General features: G+C 39.3%; 3 protein-coding genes across 6 annotated transcripts; all 3 read left to right on the forward strand.

The window, feature by feature from the left end:
• Positions 1-2,078: 2,078 nt before the first annotated feature.
• Positions 2,079-5,899, forward strand: LOC117257708 (uncharacterized). 4 transcript variants are annotated; one of them, XM_078170301.1, is made up of 2 exons: positions 2,079-2,262; positions 2,662-5,899. In XM_078170301.1, the coding sequence occupies exon 2, from the start codon at positions 2,722-2,724 to the stop codon at positions 4,315-4,317; it is 1,596 nt and encodes a 531-aa protein (XP_078026427.1). In that variant the 5' UTR covers positions 2,079-2,262; positions 2,662-2,721; the 3' UTR covers positions 4,318-5,899. The 4 variants fall into 4 exon arrangements, with proteins under 4 accessions (XP_078026427.1, XP_033483876.1, XP_033483875.1 ...); XM_033627985.2 differs by having other exon boundaries at positions 2,697-5,899; XM_033627984.2 differs by having other exon boundaries at positions 2,700-5,899.
• A 1,471-nt stretch (positions 5,900-7,370) lies between these two features.
• snrpg (small nuclear ribonucleoprotein polypeptide G) lies at positions 7,371-10,493 on the forward strand. The gene is made up of 4 exons (XM_033628378.2): positions 7,371-7,518; positions 7,728-7,750; positions 8,974-9,098; positions 10,237-10,493. The coding sequence occupies exons 1-4, from the start codon at positions 7,487-7,489 to the stop codon at positions 10,285-10,287; spliced, it is 231 nt and encodes a 76-aa protein (XP_033484269.1). The 5' UTR covers positions 7,371-7,486; the 3' UTR covers positions 10,288-10,493.
• Positions 10,494-12,283: 1,790 nt separating this feature from the next.
• Positions 12,284-18,143, forward strand: plpbp (pyridoxal phosphate binding protein). Its single transcript, XM_033629058.2, has 8 exons — positions 12,284-12,447; positions 13,089-13,196; positions 13,328-13,363; positions 13,457-13,532; positions 13,613-13,753; positions 13,869-14,011; positions 15,178-15,276; positions 16,997-18,143. Exons 1-8 carry the CDS (start codon positions 12,358-12,360, stop codon positions 17,174-17,176), a joined length of 873 nt encoding a protein of 290 aa, XP_033484949.1. The 5' UTR covers positions 12,284-12,357; the 3' UTR covers positions 17,177-18,143.
• The last annotated feature ends 571 nt before the right edge of the window (positions 18,144-18,714 follow it).

Raw genomic sequence — 18,714 nt, forward strand, 5'->3', positions numbered from 1 at the left:
TGAAAAAGGCACATGTCATATACAAGAAAATGCAGTTCACAACAGCGAGCACAGAACAAGCAATAACAGTAACAAACACAAAATGGAAAGGACAGGACAAAAATAAATCATAGTGAAAAAACAACAACATTGAGGTCAATCAGGAATGAAGAAGCATAGATATTTGTTATTACCAACAGGATGCAATACATATTAGATACAGGATTATTAGATATGTAGAAAATATGGGAATAGTTTAGATGACATTTTGCCAAAATAATTAGATTATTCCCAAACTCTGTTTTCTTGTCCTCAAGTTGGAGACTAAATTTTGTATTTTTTATATTTTAGCATTTGAATATTCTGATTATTATGTTGAAAGGCCCAGAAGGTCCTAGTTAATCTACAAGAGAAGAGAAGAGGTTCTATGGTTTAAATGTTAAAGTTACACAAAGTATTGAAATGTGAAGTAAATCCTTGATGTAAGACGTCATTATATGGGTAATTCATCATTTTACAGTGAGCTCCTTACGCTTAAGGTAGAATTGGAAAAGAGAGGTAGCCTAACTAGTTTACTCATTTTAACTGTAAAATTACTGGTGTATTGCATTTTTCTTTAAAACAGCTATATCAATTTATAACTAGTGAAGGATTTTGTGGAATAACCACAGAACAATCAGCATGCCTTTGATAATAAAATCATTGTTTGTAGGATTGCCTTAATGACTGTCTTATTTGCTTACTAGTATAAACATGATTGTATTTTTCAATAAAACTATTCTGTTAAAAATTTACCATGATTATAAATGTAGCCTATAATAAACCAGATACCTTTCTCTGACTACTCTTTGTTTAAAAAAAAAGTCTTTTCTCTTGGTTAATATACTATCATCACTTCCATATTAGGACCATGTGTGGTGTAAAGTTATGATTCTTTAAATGGATGGAGGGATTACTGCAGAGGTCTACACTCTGGCCTTTACCTGTAAAATGCCACTCAAATTAACACGCACTGACCAGGAAGACACTCAAAATAACCACAAGAGAATGCAAAGGAACCACAAAGAGACACAAAATATGGGGCAAAACAACTACAAAGAGAAACTAAACCACCAAAAACAATACAAAATTACTTCAGAGACACAAACTGATCAAAAAGGACACACAAAAGAGATAAAATGACTTCAAAGAGACACAACAGCTTAGCTTAGAGACACAAAATTACCTCAGGGAGCCACAAAATGAGCAAAATCGATTGAACTGCAAAGACACAGAAAAAAACTACAAAAGGGGCAAAACAACCACAAAGAGAAACAAAATGACCAAAAAGCCAAAGAATTACCTCAGACACACAGAATGACCGAAAAAAAAAGATACAAAATGGAGACACAAATGACCTTGGAGAGGTAGATAATGAGCATACAAGATGCAAGGAAACTGAAAAGAGACACAAAATAACTACAAAAAGGGACAAAATAACGGCAAAGAGAAACACATGATCATAAAAGCTTCAAAATGACCTCAAAGATACACAAAATTACCTAAAAGAGAAACAAAACGACTAAAAAGAGACTCAAACAACAAAAAAGGCGAAATCATCACAAAGTGTGTGTCTTTTGCCCCTACATAGGAGAGGTGGTGGGGCCTTTTTCATGTGTGAGCCCAGGGGCCCAGTGTCTCATAATCCACCCATGCTTGTATGTCTTATGAGTTTCTAATAACGGAGGACTTGTTGATGAAAAGCAAATAGCTTTACAGGTAGTTTAGAAATATCATAGTCACATCTGAATAAGAAATCTATACTACCAAAATACATGGAATTTTTCCCGGATTTTAGCCGGAAAATCTAATCAAAAGCTTTTGCTTATTCTGATGAAAGTTTGTAACCGTCATAATGTGTTGGTACTATTTACTGGATCAAAGTCAAATGCATTTAGACCCGACTTCACTATATCCCTACTCTTTAAATAATGCTACTTATTTTTCCATAAGAAGTTACAGCTGTCTTGGTGTATTTTCTTGATTAATTCGTCAGGTGCATCTCATGAGTAGGTGATATACACCACAGATCAGAAGGTGTTTTGAATTGGGCAAGTGACGTGACGGAAGTGCTGCTGACAGCTCAGCGAAGTAACGTTACGTTAGCACGATAAACTTCAGTTTCACTTTTGCAGCCATGTCAGTGTTGTTTGTGGTAGTGAAACTGAATGTTAACGCGACAAGTCGTCTGAGTTTAACCAGTTGGCTACACACTCTTTGCTCCGCATCTGCCTGAGTGCCAAGGTCAGTTGTTTGGCTAAACGGGAACTGCATTTATAACATGTTGGTGCAGCTAGCAACGAGCTAACGTTAGCAAACACGAAGCTAGCTTGTGGTCGCGCTGTAAGGTTTGTAACCCTGCTGTCACGGTAGCGTTGACACCAAATGAACCTCTAACTTTTCAGTTAATATGTAACCGAGTTTCGGTATTGCTGTAAAATGAAGCTTAGCTACTAATTATCGATAACGTTAGCAAGATAGAGGAACAAGCTAACAAGAAGGCACGCTTCCCCTTTTCCTACCAAACTTGACTAACGTTAGCTGCTGACTGCATTTCACAGTTAGGCACAGCAGCTTGGTAACTCTTGGTAAGCTGAATGTGTTCGCCTTTTATTTTTACTCTTGTGTTTGCGTGATTTCCAGGCTAATGACTCAAACTTGTCCTGTCTCCTCTAAAGCAGTAGAGAAGCTTGGTGAGAGAGGATGGATGGAGTCAGCTGGAGCACCACGAGGGCCCAGGAGTCGTTCAGCCGCTCCAAGACGGCAGCAGACACCCTGTCCAGGCTCGCCAGCTTCATTGCACGGGCTGACACTAAACATCACGCCCAAAACCAGAAGCAGCAACCATCCCATTTGTCTACATATGTTTGTCAAGAATGTGGTAAGGGCTTCCCTTATGCAACAGACCTGTTGCATCACCAGGAACTAAAACACACATTACCCAAACCGCACCGGTGTCCCTCTTGTGGACAAGAGTTCTCCCTGAGGTCATCCTTGGAGCTCCATAAGTGCAATCGTGATTCTTCCCTATGTGAACTTTGTCATGGAGAGTCACGGCTGGGTTCTCCCTGCCCTGCATGTAAGACTTGCACCTCAGATCCTGGCAGGCTGACAGACAAGGCACCTCACTGCCAGCCTCACCTCCTGGACAGTAGCCCTTACGCATGTGCTCCTTGTGGGAGAGGCTTCAGCCAGAAGCAGGCTCTGCTGCACCATCAGCAAGCTGGTTGTAGTGAACCACCATCCCCATCAGATATAGTTGATGCAAGTAGCCTTCCAGATGATTCTCCGCCAGTTTCTGAGGGAGACTCGACCTGCTCTGATTCTTCAGACACCCCGGGGCCCAGCAGCAGAGCTGTCAATGTGTGCCAATTCTGTTCAAAAACGTTCCGTACAGAAGCTAGATTGCAACGCCATGAACAGACCAACCATGCAGAGGAGCAGCTGATGGCTCCACAGGGACAAAGGACCAAAGGAGAAGGTGCTGTTAGAGAAGCAAGGAAAGGAGCGTCTACCAATGTGAATGGAGATCTAATTAAAACGCCAAAATCCCAAAAGAAATTACTGACCTGTCGTTCTTGCGACATGGTTTTCAGGAGCACCTCTAAGCTGTATGTGCACAGAAAAGAGAAGCACAGCAGAGAGAAAATTATTAGAAGAGAACCAAGGCCGGTCATCAGCAAGCGCAGGAAAGGAGGCACATATCCCTGTCAAGTCTGCGGCAAAGTCTTCATCCATCATTTGTCACTTAGGGCTCATTACAGACAGCACACAGCCTCAAGCTTCACCACAATCAAAAACAAAAGCCAGCCTGTAGGATGCACCACCAAAGACTCTGACTTATCAGAAAATAGGCCAAATAAAGTCAAAACCAGCATAGCAGAAAACAAAACTGTTAAGGCTGGTCCAGGGAGGCCCAGGAAAGTGGCCAGATTAAAGAAGAAGGTTACTGATCTAGGGAGATGCGGAGAAGTCTCTGAAGGAGAGGAGGATGAACAGGAGAGAGAGTTTCCATGCCCCTCCTGTGCCGAGGTTTTCTCTCTGCAGTCCCAGCTGAGGGAGCATGTGGAGCTCCACCAGTCCTCCGTGAAGAGGAGACAGTGCAGCGTGTGCACAAACGAGATGGATACCTGTAAATGGCCGGGCTCGAAGAGGCACAGGCTGTACCACTGTGTGCCTTGCCAGCAGGGTTTCTCAGCACTGGACTCTTTCTTAGAACACTGTCAGGAGCATCTGCGAGTCAGGGTGGAGCAGGACAGCATCACAGAGGGCTACACACATCAGGCCAGCAAAGCCTGACATCCAGTTTGAATGTCGTCAGAGATTGCCTTTTTGCCTTGAAGGGTTAGAGAGCGGAGTGATGAAATCTCTGAAATTCTTGTTGATCAACCTGTTCATTGATTGAGCATTCAGAACATCTTGTCTCTGTACCTATGTTGTTGGTTTGACTTTATCCATACCATAATATCAAGTGTTAAAGAGACTAAATTGTTAAAGGACCATACCGGGCTTTTTGCATGTTTTATTTTGCCCTTTCACTGAAAATCAAAAATACTTAACTGCCAAGCATTTTCTAAGCATACCATAGTTCTTCTCAGATTTTCAAACATTTTCTACAGCCATTTTTTTTCAGTACAGCATATAAATCAACCATTTAGTAAATATTTCACACAATAGCTGCATGTTAATGTATTTGAAAACGTATCATTTTAGTGTGTTCATGATTTTAGTCACTCACAAAGCAGCATTGCATCAACAAGCAATGTTGTTGTGAATCTAACGAGAAGAAGAAAGAAAACGTAGACATTGCAAACTGACTGTACATACGTGAGTGTCCCACAAGCATGTGTGTGCACTAATAATGAACACCTTTTAAATTCATAATCAATTTAAGCTTTATTACAACTTAATGATAACACAATTCTGACTTAACATAAAGCCAACTGGTTCACTGTGATGGCTTACCTATGTCTAGCCAGTCTGCAAGTTGATTTTCATACTTAAATGAAATACATTAGAACCTGCTGCAGCCTGAAAAGTTGAAAAAAAAAACATGCAAAAACACCAGTATGCTTCTTAAATAGAGTCTGGCATATCCACTCTGTTCATCTATTGTTGAAACCACTATTTGTTACAGATCTCGTTTCCCTAAAACGTCCTACAGCCAAGATGGTCTTAGTCCATAAAATTACAATGGGAGTTAAGATCATCTTAGCCTTAAGGTGCTTTTGGAAACTAGGCCATCTGCATGGTCATGACATGTTGTAGCCACAGCACTGACAGAGATATCTTGTTTGCTAGAGTCTATTTTTACACCAGGTCCAGACATCTGGAGTGCTTTAGCTAAGTAAGGTCTGATAAGTCTTCTGCTGTATTTCAATTCTTTGTCTTACAGTTTTGGCAATAATAATGTATAGATTGGATTGGATTGTCACTGTTGTGTTTAAACCTGGGTATTTGCATTTGCATTGAATTTGTAGCACTGCTAAAGTAGTGTTTTGGTCAAGAATGCAAAGTATTTCTAAGTGCTGTCCCAAGGTATGATTGAAATCACAAAACATGATATTTAATTACAGCCGTCTTTTTAGCTGGCATGTACTTTGGTGATATTAACTAGCTATGCAAATGAATACACTGATGGCAGCCCACTGTGTCTGTGATGCTTGATAAATGCGATTGGGTGAATGAACAAGGATCAACATGAGGTTGTTGGGTTGGGTGTTTTTTTTTCTTAAGGATTTTCAGCTACTGTTTTCAAAGTTCTACTGTGAAAATGTTGAAAATGATTTAATAGGTTTTGAAGCTTCCACTTTTTCGAGGTCTTTTGTAAATTAGTCTATGGTTCTTTATAGATATCATAATTAAAACAATTCTCATGACATGTTTTGTCTGGGTTCTTTATAATGAGTTTGTGAATGCAATCACATTTTACATACTAGAAACTGGGTGGTCATTGTTAAGTTCCTGAGCACTTACCATGACATTGCTTCCTTTGCAAGGAATACCCTCTGCACAGTTCACTCCACTGTTAATATTTGTTTAAAACATACTTACACATACAACCCCAATGTCAAAAAAAATGTAAATAAAAACAGAATGCAGTAATTTGCAAATTCTTTTTGACCTATATTAAATTGAATACAGCACAAAGACAAAATACTTAATGTTCAAACTGATTAACTTCCTTGTTTCTTGTAAATGTACACTCAGTCTGACTCTGATACCTGCAACACATTCCACAAAAGTTGGGACAGAGGCAACAAAAGACTGGGAAGCTGTGGATTATAAACAAACACCAGTTTGAACATTCCAGAGGTAAACAGGTTAATTGGTAACAGTTTATAGGATCATGACTGGGTTAGAAAGGGACATCTTGGTATGGTTTAGTCAGTCATAAGCAAGGCTGGTGCAAAGTTCACCACATTGTAGAAAACTGCACAGGAAAATAGTCCAGACATTTAAGAGCAATGATTCTGACTGCACAATTACAACAAATTTAGAGATTTTACCATCTACAATCCATAATTCAAAAGATTCCAAGAATCCAGAGAAATCTCTACTTAATGGGCAAAGCTGAAAACTAACACTGAGTACCTGTGACCTTTGCTCCCTCAGGCAGCACTGTGTTAAAAATCAACATGACAGTATAAAGGATATTACTACATGGGCTCAGGAACACTTTGGGAAACCACTGTCGGTAAACACAGCTCATCACTAGACTGAACTGCCTGCAGTCCATACCTGTCTCATGTGTGGTGTATTATGAAGTGCAAAAACAAGTGTATATTTATAAAATCAATCAATAAATAATATTAATAAATGCAATTATGAGTTTGAACATTAAATATCCTGTCTTTGCACTTCAGTCAACTGAATATATGTCAAAGAGGATTTGCAAATCATTGTATTCTGACTTTATTTATGCTTTACAAAGCGTCCCAACTTTTTTGGTATGGAGGTTGTACTTCAGCAGTCATGGACAGCAGAATGACAATGATTATTGCCTAGTGGGGCACCGATACTGATAAGCACACATAAAAGTAATAAAACATAAAATGTAGTCCAGCTCTGTTGCAAAGAATCATTGTTGTATTAAAATTGAACTTTGTGTGCCTAAGTGCGTAGAGTATCCACAAAACTAAGAATGCAAGTAAAAGAGGTATAAAAGTAAAGATGAAAGTAAAAGACGATACCGTAATTTCTGTATCCTGCGCTTTTTCATTCCTTTCCGATCCTTATTATGCTCAGAAAATACTTGCAATGTGTCCGCAGAGAATTATACTTTTTTACACAACATGAGAAAAAGCCGACTGTGCTCCTCCTGGCCTCATGGGGGCGGTGTGCACACAGAGTCCATGATGGAATTTTGCTGTGAACTTCCGGTCTCCCCGCGCACGCTTTCCTTCCGCGGTTTGTGAAACGACTGTTGTACGACGAACTGTGTCGGTATATAGAAAATAAAGACAAAATGAGTAAAGCACATCCACCGGAGTTGAAGAAGTAAGTTGTCGGGTTTGTTCAATAAACCTTTGCTCTGTAATTAAACTTGCTTTGTATTCTAAAAGGATTGGTAGCGTACCCGTACAGCAACCCTGCTACATTGTTTGCAATGGAAACAAGCTAACACAAGCTAACCTGTCTGACTGCTAGCTATGTAGCTATCGTCTGTAAGCTTTTAACATGAGTTAATGTTGTTTTTCTTTCTTCAGGTTCATGGACAAGAAGCTCTCATGTGAGTAAAGAAAGATGATGCTCGGTTGAGTCAATAACAGTTTAAAGGGGAACCCTGCTTAATCAAGACTTCCAATATACTATGTCCATGTCTGAGGAAAGTTCAGTTAATATTTGTGAATATGAGCTATTCTCTCTCTCAAGGCCGGAAACCAGAGAAGGAAGTTTCAAACTTTTGATGTCAGCAAGTATAAAATCTGGAGCTGCTTCATAGACAATGAATGGGAAGACTGATTTTGCGGACCCACAGATTATTTTAATATTCTATTGATCTTCATTATAATGTTCTCAGTTCTGAAACAGAAAATGTACCCATACACTCAGTGTCATCTAGAACATGTTTCCCAATTTATTGTCTATGGAGCAGCTCCACACTTAGTGTACTACTACATCACAAATTTGAATTAAGGTTGTTCACGTTTACTAAATATTTGTCTTAGATAATAGAAATAATGCATGAATTTTGAAAATGGGTGGATTTCCCCTTTAAAAGAACTTGTAAACGAACCTTTTCTTAAACTGAAAATGTGTCAGATGTGTCTGTTTGATTTCTGGGTTGTTGGTCATCAGTATGGATGTTTGATACCTCTTAGGATGTGCACACTGAAATCATGTTTGCAACAAAGTAACTTTGAAGGCCCACAACAAAGATGAAAATGTCACTGTTGCAGTGCATTAAAATGGGTGATTTCAATGTATTGCCTCAGCCACACCTCCATGGAAATGTATGCATTATTATATTGCATATAGCATTCATAAGGCTGATTGTGTACAGTTAGATGGCTGGGAGGACTAATCTGTAATTTTGAATTGGCTTTCATGTTTTTAGAATGTAGAAAGTCCTCTTTTTGTATAAAGGATTGGTCTTGTACCTGTAGAACAATAAACTTTACAATGGTTCAACCAGACTGACAACTGAAAGGGTAGAAAGAGAGAAAGAACAGAGGCAATCAGCAGTCACTGGTTTAAAAAAAAAAAATATAATAAACTGGAAGCTTAGCATCAAAATCTGTGCAGATTTAAATAGGAACAGGTTCCTGTTGTAGTATCAAGTGCACAATAATGTGTCACTTAAGCACAGCTTAACTTCAGAATAGGAGGGTTGTCTAGGGGTAGCACTGTCTGCAGAACATACTATGAAACCGAGTTGGACTTCTAAACCAAGGAGGAACAGTGATTAAACACAACATAAAAGATTCATCAGTGATTTCTTTTGTCCTTTAGTGAAGCTGAATGGAGGCAGACATGTGCAGGGCATCCTGCGTGGGTTCGACCCCTTTATGAACCTGGTGGTGGACGACTCTCTGGAGATGGGCCCAGGAGGACAACAGAACAGCATTGGCATGGTGGTCAGTATCTTAGTGCTGCAATTCTGTATTTTTTTCCATTAAAAGAACAGGGCTGTGTCAGAAATCAGAAGTCACCCCCTTTATTAAATATAGTTAACTGTATTTATCCTCTGCCATTTTATTTGGTGAGCCAAACTCTGACTTGAGCACCACAATGGCTCAAGTCAGTATTTGCTCACAATAGAGTAGAATGTTTATCTCTTAGTTAAAGGAAAACACAAGTCCCCAAATGACCATTTTTATATCAATAACTCACCACATGTAAGGCTGAATTTGTTAAGACAACTTTGTTTTTCTGGCATGTATCCATGAAGAACAAAGAGCAACGTATTTGAACAACGAAGGAGCACTATGGCACAAGGGAATAAGATACCGGTACATTAGGTTTTGAATATATTAACAATACTTGCTAGTAGCATCAATCCATTCACGGTTTGGATCTTTTCATGGGATTTGTTGACAGTAACATAAAGTAAAGAATGTCTCCAGACTTTCCTAAGCTTCAGATTTTGATTACTGGGAATGTGACAAAACTTTTTCGGAACAAGACATTATGGTTAGTGAAAGTAGCACTAGCAGAGCAACAGCAACTCAACACCTCTGTGTCTACAAGATGCATTCAGCCACAGCTTTGAGTCTAGGTCACCCATATTTTGGCAGCATTCAGTAAGGCCGTAGTGAACCCAATAAATCTTGGTCAGCTGAAACTCTACCTACTCTTCAACCAATTGATTGGTCAATGGGGGGAAAAAAATGCACAATATCTATATAAATGTATAGGCCTCAGTGCACTCTACTTGGTGGTGTATGTCCCCAAAAGCATTTTGTTCCTGTCACAGGGCTCGATAGTAACGCTCACCTTGGGCAAGTAAATTCTGTGTATAGAATGCCTCATGCAGTTATCTGAAGTGAAATGTGAATATGATGTCTAAAAAAAGTTTGTCTTAAAATACATTGCATACTGTATCATTAATTCCTCCTGTAAGCCAGGATTCACAGTATCACGTCCCTGGTACTGGTGATATAAGAGGAGCTCTATTCTGACTCATTTGAAAGTTCATCTGTATCTACTGTGAAACTTCTCAAAAGTGTGTCTTAAATGTAGTGTGTTTACTCTGCGTGGTCTCATGGCTCATAGGTCATCAGGGGAAACAGCATCATCATGTTGGAGGCCTTGGAGAGAGTATGAGAGAGGAGGAGACGGCTGCAGATGGAGAAGAGAATGATCTACACCTTTTTATCACATTCTGTTATCCCTTTTAGTTACTTGTTTGAAAGAGGCAAAGGAGTTGTGTGTCTTTGAATTGTAACATGTCTATCTGATTTTGACAGATGTTTCTGTTTGGATGTATTTTGAATTGCGTGATCTTGTGAATAAATCAGTTTTTCTTTGTATTTTGCATTTGTGTATTCAGTTTACTTTGTACTGTTACCAAAATGTATGCACCCGGTATGCACTCAGTCCCAAAATGTTGTGCCTGGGTTTGTGAGTGGATGCAGTGCATTAGGGTATGTAATCCAGCCTTGGGCAGCCAAGTGAAATAGATCTATGTAGTTAATTGTAATACCTGCTTGATCACTGTAGCAGGCACAGATAACAAATTGCACTGTCCAAAGAATTAATAAGCATGACATCAACCTCCCATTTTCTATTCACGTTACTGAGCCTATGGCTTTGCTTTTATAACAAGTACATTAATGACAATATGAACCTTGCACTTAATATGAGAATTCGGTCAAACATTTAAAGCTACTATCTGTAAAAAATGTTTTTTACATAAGACTAAAAGTAATTTTTTTTAATGCATCTGTTACTACATCCTTCTACATCATTCTCTGCCTCATAGTGCTCCTAAGGGCATTTGCAAGAATCACAAAAACAACTAATGACACAATATGGGTCTCTAACGCAACTGTCAGTCATGTCAATTACTGCCTGTGAACTGCAGTCAAACTGTCAAACAAGGCAGCACTGATCAAATATGTATCAAGAGTGTTACTGTATTGCCATTTTTTTGCTTTACTGTTTCCAAAATAAAGTGGTGCAGGAAAGAGCCCTAAAAACCCGGGGATGAATTAGTGAATTGGCACCACTGTTTTCCTTGTCTTACAGTCAGTGAATTTTTTTAATGGGGTTTTGGTTAGATGCCTTAAAAAAGATCTGTGGTCAGCACAAGATAGAGATTTTCACATTTTGTTCTATGACATTATTTAGATGAGGAAATTCCCTGCTCATGATTTTTGAAGTTTTCAATTGTCTTAAACAATGCAGTTGCTATCAAGTGGCTAAATGAAACTACAGAACATCATCACGCTGAACACAGCTTTACAGCTTTGTTGTGGTAGTGACATGAAGTTATGTGACTGTAGCGTAGTTTGTTTATAGCTTTTATAGCTTATTGTTATCTTTCTTCTGGTGATTTTATTTGCGCTTCAGAAATCCTAAATCATTTATACTGAGCAGTTTTTTTGGGTTTATTTGCAGTTATGTTTTTTTTTTTAGATCTGAGGATTTGAGAATTCTGGATTTGTAATTGTTTGCAAGGCAAAAATTAGTAATTTTAGAGAATGAAATGTATGATTTTAAGTTCAAAGCTGTAAAGCCGTGTTGGCTTTTGTGTCCCACTTACAGTATCTGTTCATGAGATAAGATTTAAGAGAAAGGATTTGTAGTGTCAGCGAAGAGGGGAAAAAAAATCATCATAAATCTTTAGAATCATTTGTGAAGAATATCTTGCTGAGCAAAAATGTGTAGGTATCATAAACATTTGTTTGTCACAGAGTTTATCTTCTGCAGTAATCTAAAATCCAATGGAAAAATCCCATAGGCTTATTTGATGAGGTAACCAGGGTGAGGCTAACTTCCACAACAAACAGCCAGCCATCCCTGTAGCACTCCATGGCACCTGGGTCACAAACTCTCACTTTACAGCTAAACAGTGCACTAAAATATGTTTCTGATAACATTTTAAGTGATGATTGAATGTTGATGATTGACAGCTGTTCTCTGTGATACGACCTGTGATTGGTCAAAGTCTTCCTTCACAGGCCATCATTTCTAAACCCTGTAAACAACCAAGAGGAGGTGCAGAAGTGTAATGTTCTTTCAGACTACTGGACTGTAATACTTAAACAAGAACAAGAGAGGGCGCTGTCTGAAGGACACACTTCCTCCTCGGGTGGACTTTTATTTTGAAAGCCGATTGTCGTCATCGTGGACTACGTTTCTTTACGTTGTATGTCGTAGCCGTTTGACGGTATGTGGAAACTAGCAATGTCGGAGGAGGTTGGGAAGGCGCTACAGACGGTAGTGGAGCGGGTGAACCAGGCGGCGGCAAGGCGGCCCAAGGTAACTGCAGCCCGGTATGGCGAACACGGCTGCCGTCGCTCCACACTCGGGGTCCGAAAAAGGTCGTGCTGCAGCAGCACGACTCGTTATGTAAGGCTGCCAAACATCTCAACCTTTGGATGGGAGTCAGTCGGGCTTGTGGCAGCACTTTCATAACACCACGCATGGTTATTAGTGGCAGCATAACATGCGTGGGAACAGGATGATCAAGCTTGTATCTGCATGTACGCTGTTGAATAGAAATGATGCCTTCAATTACGATTTTATAAAATTGGCATTTGGCATGTTTGTAGGCAATTCATTTAGGCTTTTGATCAACCTCCCCTCACACCACAGCTCTGTGAAGGATGTCCACTAGTGAAAATGACATTTTCATGAAGTGCTCCCCTATTAAAATAGCATCAAGGTTGATATCTAGGTCAAAGCATGTAGGAATGCACAGCATCTCTCCAACATCATTAGTGGAGCTGACTGTATGACCTGTAAGAACATCATAGCTGCAGAAACAGTTAGTTTCATCAGTGTTTTGCAGGATCCTGACAGGGCTGAGTCACTGTTCTGTTAGAGCCAACATGCTGCATCACACACTGACCCTCTCTCCTGATATAGATGAAACATTAGCATGTGTCGTCCTTCCTCAGACACTACCAGCCGTGCCGCCCCGCCTCGTAGCTGTCAGCAAGACCAAACCCCCAGAGATGGTCGTGGAGGCCTACAGACAAGGGCAGCGTAACTTTGGAGAAAATTATGTAAGTATAAAATGCTGCTGGTCTGCATCACTCCAAACTTTCCAAGAGTCATTTCATAAACGTCAAACTCTCAGGGGAATAAAGGTGGGAAATGATGTTGAGACTGACCTCTTCCTTTATCTCCACTCCAGGTTAATGAACTTGTGGACAAAGCCTCAGATCCTCTGGTAGGTTTACATATTTTATATGTATTTTACAGGGAGAAGCTGTTTTTTTTCCCCACCTCAGTCTGTGACAGGTATCTTTTTCCCCTCCTCAAGATTTTAGACTCATGTCCAGAAATTAAGTGGCACTTTATAGGACATCTACAGAAGAATAATGTCAACAAACTTTTGGGTGAGTGATTGTCAGCTCTCCTGCTCAAACTGCATGTTAAAAAGCTTTGCACTCACTTAGTCTTTTCTTTTTGTTCCCAGGCGTGCCAAATCTGTTCCTTGTGGAAACAGTGGACTCAGTGAAACTGGCTGACAGGGTCAACAGCTCATGGCAGCGTATCAGAGGAGCCAGCACACAGAGGTTAAAGATCATGGTGCAGATCAACACCAGTGGAGAGCACAGTTAGTGTCGATGTCATCACAATTTTTCTGCTCTTGTTTTTAGAGCTGATCTCACACACATACTGCATCAATAAAGTTGGCTGTTTACATACAGTATGTCAAATGTTTGTTGTAGGTAAACATGGCCTGCCACCGGATGAGACAGTGAACACAGTGAAACACATTGTGTCCCAGTGCTCCGCCCTGCACTTCTCAGGACTCATGACCATCGGGCGCTATGGCTATGACCTCACCCTGGGCCCCAATCCGGACTTTCAGGTACAGAAGACCAGAGATCTTTTGTTCACGCTACGAGTCAAACTAGAGTCATAAATTTTATGAAAAAATTGCAACTCAATTTGCACTTTACTTGGACTTGAGCCTTTTGACTTGAAAATAGTTAATACCTTCTCCCAAACCCAAAGATTAACAGTATGTTATTTAAAAAGTGCGACAAAAATCAATTCATTTCCCTTCATTTCCTAATTCAGCTAAAATAAACACTATTCATTCACTACAAGTTGACACTGAATTCCCCAGGTGATACACTTTGTTTAAACCGATTAGATAGCATTCATCAAGTTACAGGAGAGAACCATGAATAACTAACATAATGTTACAGAGCGCCAGTTCGAAAAAATGTTAAAGATAATTCTGTTTGCATACAGAAACTACGTGGTGGTCAATATAACTGAAACTAATTGCAGTATACAAAATGTGCAGGTCAAAATAACACAGTAAACCAACAGCTTATAACTTGGTTTGGCATTTGAAGTTGTGCAAAGAGCAGTAGGTCAAGGCTGATGTTACCATAGCGAGCTAATGCTTGGCTAACTTTATTATTCTTTTGTTTAAAAGGCATTACATTGGGTGAAGAGTCCAATATAATAAGTTTGGGACTTGAAACTCAAAGTATAGGACTTCGGACTTGTCAGTCTTGACTTGGGACTTAAGTGCAAGGACTTGTGAAGTACTTGTGACCTGCAAAAAAATGAAATGGTCCCCCGTCAGCAAAAGGCCTATGAAAACGACGTGGTTTTAAGGAGAAATTTTGTGTTTTGTACTGCCATCAGGAAGTGCCGTTGCTATGGGGGGGAGGCACCCATTCGCAATGGTGTTTAGGTGGGTAGTATGTGTCAAGTGGCATCCATATGAATGTCAGAACTCAGGTTTTCCCATCAAAATACTGCACTGACAATTGACACAATCAGTATTATTCACTTCATCTGTTAGTGGTTTTAATGTTGTGGCTGATCAGTGTAGCTATTATTATGGTCATGCTTTTTGAAAGAAAACTTGAGAATATTGAGATTGTTCATTTGTTATGTGTTTTTTTTATGTCGTTATTTGATGTTTTTTAAACTCCCCAATATTGATATCACCGTTGGCCTCAAAAATCCAGTTATCGGTCAAGCCATAATCTTTACTGTGTTTCTCTCCTGTAGATGCTGCTGAGTCGGAGGCAGGAGGTGTGTGACAGTCTGAAGTTGCCTGTGGAGGAGGTAGAACTCAGCATGGGTATGTCCACAGATTTTGAACATGCGGTGAGTATCCCTCCTTATCAGCATTTATAAACGTTTTCCAAGCACAAGTATGAAATAAATTATAGCCAGAAGGAATTCCCCTCTTTGAAATTGCTTTGGACAAGTTTGTTTTTAATTTAATTGTTCTGAGGATTCTCAAAATTATGTAAGGTATATGAGTGTCCAGTATTTTAAAAACATATATTCAGATTGCTTGAATTCAGTTTAAGTCAGACTAACTGAATTTGAGTAATCTGTATTTAGTGCTCTTAATATTGGACACCTAACTTTTCTCTACAACAGTACACTAAAAGGCACTAAGAGGCAAGAAATAAGCAACCAGTAACTTGATTCATATTTGATCAGTGCTGGCGAGTTTGACTGCTGCTAACGAGCAGTGATTGACATGATTGACTGCTGCAATAGAGACTCCTTGGCTCTAGTTGGCTGTTTTTGTTCAGCTGTGGTGGATTCTAGCAAATGCCATTAGAAGCACTACAAGGAGGAGGAGGAGCATGATTTTTATACCTGCACGCCTGCAACAGCTGTGGCTGGAGGCATAATGTTTGCAGGTTTTCTGTCTGTCCCATTCTCTTGAAAGGGATATTTCAAGAATGCCTTTAAGGAGTTTCTTGAAAGGGCACAAACATCCCCTTGGACTTAATGAATGATTAGATTTTGGTGGTCAAAGGTCACTGTGACCTTGTGTCCATCGCAATATCTCAAGAACAACTTGAGTGAATTTCTTCAAATTTGGCACAAATGTCCACTTGAACTCAACAATTTACTGATTAGAATTTGATGATCAATCGCCAAGATCACTGTGACCTCACTTCAGCCTCATTCCCATGAATGGTATATCTCAAGAGGGCCTTGTGGGAATTTCCTCAAGTTTGACACAAACTTTCACTTGGACTCCAAAGGTCAAACGACAAGGTCACTCTGACCATGTCTGTTCTCATAAACATGGTATCTCAGAAACACCTTGAGCAAATAACTTAAATTTGGCACAATCATCGACTCAAGAATGAACTGGTTAGACTTGAGTGGTCAAAGGTCAAGGTCACTGTGACCTCACAAAACATGTTTTTGGCCATATTTTAAGAATTCATACATTAATTATGACAACGTTTCACTCAAATGTCTAATAGAATAAACATGATGATATGATGACATTTTATATCTTAAAGGTTTAGGTCACATGATGTTTGGTCAGATACTGAATCAGTAACAGTAATCTTTAGTGTCCACCTTGAAAGTGTGCTGACTGTATAGATCTTCTGTGCTGCCAAGTTGAAGATGTTTGTGAAGCATCAAAGTGTTAGAATATGTAGCTTCTTTGCAGTAACATTTGGAACATTGTTTACTGAACTGATACTTCATTGATGACTCTAATCTTGATTCTTTGGTGACTTTCTAGATCTTCTGTGCTGCAGGGTTGAAGATGTGTGTGAAGCATCTATGTTTTAGAGTTTGTAGCTACTTGACAGCAACATTCATATTTAAAACATTGTCAGCTTTCATGGCTACATAAAAGTCTGGAAGTCCGTGAGGCAGTAATTCTAGTTTTCAGATATTATCTGTCTCATGTACTACTGTCAGAATATAGTGAGAGTTTCAGCAAATATGACAAAAAAATATTTTCCTAAAAGTTACCAACTACTGCTGTAAGACTCGTGCTGTCTAATGTGTTCACTGAAGTGTTTTCCTGCTCTTACATGTGTGTTCCCATGTACTGAAGATCGAGGTGGGCTCCACCAATGTGCGAGTGGGTAGTATCATATTCGGCAACAGGGAGTATCCCAACAGTGCAGCAAACACTCCAAACCCCAGCCCAGCCCCCAGCCCGGAGAAAACAACCAAGACAGTGTCAGAAGAGGCCGCGAAGAAGATGCAGCACCTCACTGTGTATGAACACTAAGAAAGTGTCTCCTCCTCTTAAATACCTTTAAGAAGAAAAAAAAACAGTCTTCACATGCAGACTGAGTAGAGCAGTGAAGCAGATCATTTCCACAGAGCCATGTGGAGCTAGGATTGCAAAGTCCTTGCCTAATTTTAAAGTATAATTGCCTAATCCTCTTCACTTTTTTGTGTGCCCTCCTTGCTCTTTTAAGCATTAAAAAGTGGCATTCGGTACAGAACTAGTTCTACCTTTTTTAAAAGTAGTGTGTTACTAACCTATAGTGCTCTGACTTCCTTCCCATGGAACTCTCTCCTACATGATAAAAGACAAATGTACAACTACTGAAAACATGGTGACATGGAAAATGATTTCACAGGAGATAGTGAGGATTAGTATGGATTTGTTGTGCTGATGTGATATTTTTTACCTTTCCAACCCAACATGTGACAGTGCTGAAATGTGCTTGATTGTGTACAGTGTCCCAGAGATCAGGAATTCCACAGTGCAATGTACCGTTTTTGTTGTACAGATGAAACAAAGACTTGATTTAATAAATAATTTATCCCTTTATAATGACACATAGTATTGTGCGTTTGAAATTGTTTCTTATGGCGTGCCAAATGTGTCAGATCTCTATTCTTGATATTAACAAATCCAAAAGTTAACCTGAAGAAAGTGTTTTGTTTCTGTGTAACAGTCTCGTGTCCGTGCTATGGTGTGGTATATTGTTGGAGATGAAAGAGTGAATCTATGCAAAGTGGTGATTTTTGGTTTTGAGTAGATTTTTACACTGCAGCTCTCATGGTGTCGCAGTGGTTTCTTCAAAGATGTCACAAGGTCAGTGTGTTTTCTTGTCTTTATGAAAAGTGCTTTCATTGTCAGTGATAAACGTGTGGTTCTTAATGAGGCGTTTCAGCATTGTTTGGTTTAGAATCTGGCTCTGAGCAAAGCCAATGCCAAGCAATAAATGTTTTGTTGAAAATGTCTGCCATTTGCCGTGTATTTCTTGTAGTTGGGGCAAAGTGGCACAAATACATCAGAGACAGAATGTAGTTTGGCCAAAGTTTCTTTATTAAGCACACAGAGTTGACTTCTGGGCCACAGTGAAAATTTTTTTTTGATAGTGATCTTTTATCAGCTTGGAAAATAATTTTAATGCCCAAATTGCCTCTTGAGAATCTGTCTTGTATCTAAATTTGCCATGTAAAAAATTAGGACTTCAGTAAAATTTGAACCCACTGACTCAATATATTTCCTTCGAATGACTCTTTATTATTCTGAATTTGCCAAAGTCTCAAAATGCTGCCCAGCACTGACAAACAGAACCCAAAATAGCTCATGAAATTATGAAATTACAGAAAATTTGGCTTAAGCTCAGCAATAAAACACATGCCACAACTGCTCAATAAATACGTTCTATGACAAAGATGGTAACACAATCAAAAAGACATTCAGTAAGTGTAAAAGGCATTAGAAAATGAACAGGAAAGTCAATACACTATACCTGTTATTTACAACACACAGTAGAATCCTGTTATCACAACCTGTATCTACAG

This window comes from Epinephelus lanceolatus, chromosome 8 (assembly GCF_041903045.1).
Source record: "Epinephelus lanceolatus isolate andai-2023 chromosome 8, ASM4190304v1, whole genome shotgun sequence".
Lineage (NCBI taxonomy): Eukaryota > Metazoa > Chordata > Actinopteri > Perciformes > Serranidae > Epinephelus > Epinephelus lanceolatus.

What these genes read in the sequence shown, in the direction of transcription:
- LOC117257708 (XM_078170301.1), top strand. Translation starts at nt 2,722, where the DNA reads ATGGATGGAGTCAGCTGGAGCACCACGAGGGCCCAGGAGTCGTTCAGC.
- snrpg (XM_033628378.2), top strand. Translation starts at nt 7,487, where the DNA reads ATGAGTAAAGCACATCCACCGGAGTTGAAGAA. An exon ending in CATCCACCGGAGTTGAAGAA is followed by an intron (nt 7,519 to 7,727) that starts GTAAGTTGTCGG and finishes TTCTTTCTTCAG; the next exon opens with GTTCATGGACAAGAAGCTCT. An exon ending in CATGGACAAGAAGCTCTCAT is followed by an intron (nt 7,751 to 8,973) that starts GTGAGTAAAGAA and finishes TTTGTCCTTTAG; the next exon opens with TGAAGCTGAATGGAGGCAGA.
- plpbp (XM_033629058.2), top strand. Translation starts at nt 12,358, where the DNA reads ATGTGGAAACTAGCAATGTCGGAGGAGGTTGGGAAGGCGCTACAGACG. An exon ending in GCCCCAATCCGGACTTTCAG is followed by an intron (nt 14,012 to 15,177) that starts GTACAGAAGACC and finishes TCTCTCCTGTAG; the next exon opens with ATGCTGCTGAGTCGGAGGCA. An exon ending in CCACAGATTTTGAACATGCG is followed by an intron (nt 15,277 to 16,996) that starts GTGAGTATCCCT and finishes CATGTACTGAAG; the next exon opens with ATCGAGGTGGGCTCCACCAA.